Raw genomic sequence first — 6,000 nt, forward strand, 5'->3', positions numbered from 1 at the left:
TCAAATCTAAATGCAGTGTAGCCTCATGACGGCTGTATTGGACCTGAGCTTACAGCTGGAGCGTGTTATCCCATGCTGAGAACCGAGGGGCCTGCAACCTTACTTCTTCAAGGTAGGCTTCCTTGAGTTCTCAAGTAGAAGTGTGTTCAGGGTGAGGGATCATACGTGTCTACGTTTCTCTCCCCTCTGCTTATGGAGTGTCCCGAACTCCAAAGCTCCATGTTAATGACTGGATCCCATCCTGGTGACTTCTCCAAAGCCTCTACTCACCTCGGGGTGCAGACTCAGCTGTCACCGTGGAATTTCAGCACCTGACGCCTTCAACACCCAAGTGCCAGGTCTGAGCACTCTACAGAACCATCTGGAACGTAAGAAAGCTGCTAGCAATCAGAGACCAGGCAGGAAGACCAGGACGCCTCCCGAGGAAGGAGGTCCACTCCTTCCTGAGGCCTCTGGAGACAGCAGACTCCTGCTTAGATCCATGTCTCTAGTTCAGTCCCAGCCTGAGTGTTTACACAGACCTGGCTCAAATATTCTCCTTGAGAAAGCAGAAACTACTTATGTAACCCCACGGATTTGGAGATCTAGCCTTTTATCACATGCATGTGAAAATTAAGGCCAGAAAGAAAGCTACCTGACCAGTGCACCTGCTGTGGCGCGCGCACTAGACTACGTCGCTGTGTGAGCGTCTGAGTGCCGTATGTCTGACCACAACCCACAGTGGCAAGGTTATGTTTCTAGTTCTTCGTGTTGATGACTCCCGTGTATAAACTGCCATCCAGGCTCCCAAGGAAAAGCATCTGCATGAATAATTAGCAGTGTGAGAATCCTCATGCTGCAGTAAAGAGGCGCGTGTACGCTCGTGCACTGCTCCTCCGCATCTCCTCGTCTTCCGTACTGGTGTGATTTAGTATTTCCTTCCTTCTTTATGACTTAATGTTTGTTCTGCTTTCTGTGAACGCCATTTCTAATTGATGTGGGGCTGGTAGGTGTCACACAGTAATTCAGGAACGGACATAGAAGTCCTGTCTACAGCTAGTTCCTTATCCTAGCCCAGAGGGTCAAAGGTCAGAAGTATTTTGCTGGGGGGCAGGGGGTGGCAGTAGGTGGACTCTGTAATATAACAAGACCACCAGCAGGGGGTGCCGTGAGGGTACGAGCCAAAGCCTTGGGATTTGTTTTTATCTTGTTAAATGTATTTTTTATTGGAAAAGCAGATATAGAGAGAAAAGGGAGAGACAGAGCTTATATCCATTGATTCACTACCCAAGTGGCTTCAACGGCCGGAGCTAGGCTGATGCAAAGCCAGGAGCTAGGAGCTCTTCAAGGGTCTCCCATACAGGTGCAGGGTCCCAAGGCTTTGGGCCGTCCTTGACTGCTTTCCCAGGTCACAAGCAGGGAGCTGGAGGGAAAGCGAGGGTGTGGGGATTAGAACCGGCGCCCATATGGGATCCTGGTGGGGATACTAAGCAAGGACTTTAGTTACTATGCTGTCCTGCCGGACCCACCTTATATGGTTTTGTGTTCTCTTAAAAAGCTGAGACAGTGAAATACTGTTTATTGCGTAAACACCTCTTAAAATATGTAAACTTGCCAGATTTATTTTTAATAAATTACTATATTGGTAATGTGTCTCCTACAAATGCTTTCTCCTTAGTAGAAAATACAGTTAAAACAGAGAGAAAGTGATGGATTCCCCGTCTCCACCTCCTTCTTTAGTGAAAGCTATTTCTCTTTCAATATTTTTATGCAAAAGACTCTATGCACCTATAAATATAAATATTTCTTGTACCTAGGATCATGCCAAGTTATTCTACTTTTCCCCCTTAATACATTTTAATACAATAATACAACATGCTTAATACAAGAGCATGTGCTCATCTTCACATGTTTTTTATTTTATGAAAAAGATCAATGAACATTGCATGCCTTCTTATTTTTTCGACTGAGACTTACAGATTATCACAAGGAATCGTTGTAATTGGGCATTCTCCAATACAGATACCGCATTGCAAAACCTATCAGTGCATTCATTGTTCAGCAGGACAGCGAGGAGAGGAGGGATGCTCGTGGCTCACAGATTCAGCTGGTCCTAACGAGGGCGCTGTGCCAGGGCCAGCGTGCCAGGGACGTGACCACAGAGCGGTGCGCTCTCGGCTCGCAGCCGCAGTCAGCGCAGGAACGCCTTTGACTCCAAGGCAAAACCACAGGGTATCACACGGCAGTATCTGCTGAGAAGGCAAGCTCCTCATTGGTTAAGAAGAGGGATGGGGTGACCGCCGCAGGCGGCCAGTGAAGTGAGAAAAAGGATTGGGAGTCAGCAGGCTGGAAGGATTCTGATTTTGTGATTGGCAGTCGGTCGGAGGCAGAAGCCCGCGGTGCGCTCCTCGCTCCTCCCGGTTCCCGTGCCTGACGCGTTCTCTGTTTTTCCAGTTGGCCGCCCAATCCCTGTTGCTCAGACTCCACACCCGACCTCGGAGCAGATCGAGCAACTGCATCAGACCTACATGGAGGAACTAAGAAAACTATTCGACGAGCACAAAGGAAAGTACGGCATCCCAGAGCATGAAACTCTGGTTTTCAAATGATTGTCATTCTCTAAAGGCTCAAATGATGAGGGAACATCGCAGTGATAGCAAAGCCATTTTAAATAACTTTTTCTCTTTTGACTATGAAATCAAATTACCTGGAAAGTATTATTTAAGGTGACAGATGTTGTTGTTTTCTCAGAAAATAAAAAATATATATGATAGATGAATGTAGGGTAAGAATGGAGATAACCTTAGAACTGTTAATAATATCCCTTGTTTAAAAGGTATAAATCATTTTATAGGTTATAAACAGGTTCAGATTTACTCACCGGGTGCAAAAAAAAAAAAAATGACATCTTCAAAAAGTAATTAGACCCTTTCAGTAGGCGTAGGAATCATTGTACCTAATGTTTTCACCCAGTGTGACAGCTGTGGTTTAGCACAGCTGGGACATGCAGAAGATGGGCCACATAATTTGCACATAGAGCTGGAGTGAGGGGACTCTTGGTTTGTTTGGACCAGGTGCAACAGAGGGAATAATTCAGCCCTTTCGCCCATGTCAACCAACGCATTTTTATACAATAGTGTAGAATGTTTGTGTCATCTTGAAAGCAGAACGAGTCTGTCACGTGGAAATCCACGTGAGCCAAAGCCCGTCTGTTCATTTCTCCCCGTGCTTAGAGAGGCATCCTTCTGATACAGCAAGGAAGCCCACGGCAAGACTGAGCTTTGCAGGTGCTTTAGACGGTGGAAATTCCAAAAGGTTTTCATGGCAACACAAATGGTTTCCATTTCCTTCCCAAATGGCCTTTGCGTTGTAAGCCAGGCCCTGAAGCAGAGTTGTTCTGGGGAGATGTGTCCAATTCCCGGTGAGCTGGGCTTGAGTCTCCTCTGAAGCTGAATGAGCGGAGCCTTGTCCTTGCTTCTGCTGATGTCTCCACGGAGTTGGAGCTAAAGGGTCCACGGAACTCAGGAAGTACGTACCTGATTAATGAGTGTGTTCAAGAATATGCCAGATTTTGCCATAACATGAGGAATTTTAAAGCTGCTAGAATGAAATGTAAGACCTGCCTTAAGAAGGAGGTCGTTTGCTCCATGTGGCTGTCCTGGTGTCAGCTGTGCTGCAGACTGGCTCCCAGCAGGCAAGCTGGAGAGCACCCGGTGCTAGGAACTAGTCGGGCAGGAAGCACACCTGGTTTCCAGAGGATCTCCAGGGCTCGTTGCTCGTTTCTGTGCCTCCTCTGTCCCAGGTATTTGTGGACAGTGTCACAGCTTGTTGGCAATATGTCTAATGTTTAAGCATAAAAACTGGGGCTGGAGCCTGGCTTGAGTAGAGCAACAGCTCTACAAAATCATGCTGGGCAAGACCTTGAGTAAGACTACGGGTTCCATGTGAGAAAGTTCAGCTTTCTGTATTGTTCTGTATGAAGGTGTTGGGCCTAAATCCCTTTGATGGCACACTAACTGAGCAATCCAGAACCTGGGTTATTTTGTTTTGTTTTATTTGTTTTTGGTCGAAATGAGACTCTATGTTATTTCAAACCCCATAGATTTCATTCCCTCAGAGAAGTTTATGCTTGAACTTTCATGACTTTGTAGAGATGAATTTCAATGTCATTATTGGTAATGACTGGCCAAGATCAGCTGAATTGTCTGGCAAGTGATTAAATGTACATGTTTAGTAAAGCAAGAAGACTGAAAAAAAAAAGGAGAAAGAGAAAATTTTCACTCATAAATTATCTGGATTTTACCATTAGGAATTAAAAAATCTAATTAGGAATTATTTACCTTTAGGAATTTTAAAAAATCCTAGCAGATGGCATACATGAAATGAGATTTTTTTGGTATAGTTTATGGGAGAAGAAAGATGATCTCAGCTTGTTTTGGGGGTCTTCAAAGGCCTTGATCCAGCCACACCAGAAATATTTTCTTAGACCCAAGTCATGCTTGCAAATCCCAAAAAATTTTGCAGATTCGAAATGAATTCTTTGATACCAAGTTTGGCTTCCCACTTATGTGTGGCATAGAGGGATTTGTCAGGGATCTCCCCTATTACCAAGAATCCCGTCTAGTATGGAATTGTGTCGCTGTCCTGCAGCGGTGGGCTTGGTGCACAGAGCCGATAATAACACGCGTAGACCCTGACTGATGGTCAAAGCCAAAGTTTATTCATGGCATCAGGCTTTAAAGACTGAGGGTCATATGGGATAAGGGAGGAGGTATTGAGCTTATCCACAAAACCCTTTTGTTTTGTATGTCCCACCAAGTGTTCTTATTTACATGCTGTCCACTCAGCTGTTCTCATACAAATGATACCCATTTAGTTATATGAATGGTACACACTCAGTTATTCTCATACAAGTGATGCCCAGGCAGTTGTACAAAAGGTATCCATTCGGTTGTTCTCATACAGAGGACATCCAATCAGTCACACAAATGGCATCCATCCAGTTGTTCTCATACAAATATTATCCTATCAATTGTAATCCTGTGCTCCTTGACCTTTTAGGGTCACAAGGTCCTTCTACAGAATTGCATGTAAATTTTAAACTACAAATCAAAACAATAACAATGCCAAAACTATCTCTAGAGCCACGTGGGAGAAAGTGGACCCAGTGCCTTGGCAAAATGTGCATGTATGTTACGTAACTTAAAACATTTCTTTCCCTTGCACGCCTGGTATAGACTGAGTCATTGTCTTGCAGCTACAAGTTTATGAAATTGCTGATAACCAGGTAAATCTGGTTACGCTCAGACTGAAGGCTAACTCTTCAGATATGTGTAAGAGCTGGCCAGCGTGGCCTTTTTACACCTGGAAACCACAGGAAGGGGTGCTAGAGGCTGTGTGTGAGTCCTTTGCTGCTGCTTGGGAGGAGTTGACATGGCTGTCCTGCAGAGCTGCTGGGTGAGATCTCACCCCTGTCATGAGAAGCATAGAGGCGGCACCTAGCCACACCCCTGTGACTTGACATCTGTCCCATACTACCTCGCTGATGCAGACTGCCAGCTCCATGCTCAATGAGAGACAGTGTATTAGTTCTGTTTTCCTCTGGCAAGAAACACTTGATGGAATTTGTTGAATTGCTCAATAACTTCCCTCACCCCCAAACAGCCCAACAAGGGATGATTCTCTTGTTTGTGTTGTTTAATCAAAGTGACGACATGTCACTTTTTTTGGCAATGGAGGAATTATGACACATAGAATTTGTAGATCTTTCCACTTCTAAACCAGTTTCTCTGGTTTTTCCAGGATGCAGATACAGAAGCAGTTCTTCCTCTAGAAGGATTTCTCTAGTACTTCATATGTTGGTCATTGTAATTTATCCTTCCAAACACCTGTGCCTTTGTGCCTTAATCTCTCGTAATGACAAAGAGAATGTTTATCGCAACCTACAGTTAACCTGGAGATGATGAGTTCTTTAACAGAAGAACCTGTGTCTTGTTTGCATCTGGGTCCCAACCCCACAGA

General features: G+C 44.8%; 1 protein-coding gene across 1 annotated transcript in view; it reads left to right on the top strand.

The window, feature by feature from the left end:
• MOGAT1 (monoacylglycerol O-acyltransferase 1) overlaps positions 1-5,776 on the top strand; it is a 34,882-nt gene extending 29,106 nt beyond the window's left edge. The window contains exon 6 of the mRNA XM_040982802.1: positions 2,434-5,776. Coding sequence (XP_040838736.1) covers positions 2,434-2,588 — 155 coding nt within the window. The 3' untranslated portion in view covers positions 2,589-5,776. The remainder of the gene's footprint in view (positions 1-2,433) is intronic.
• The last annotated feature ends 224 nt before the right edge of the window (positions 5,777-6,000 follow it).

This window comes from Ochotona curzoniae, unplaced genomic scaffold, assembly GCF_017591425.1.
Source record: "Ochotona curzoniae isolate NIBS_2020 unplaced genomic scaffold, NIBS_Ocur_1.0 contig_3643, whole genome shotgun sequence".
NCBI lineage: Eukaryota > Metazoa > Chordata > Mammalia > Lagomorpha > Ochotonidae > Ochotona > Ochotona curzoniae.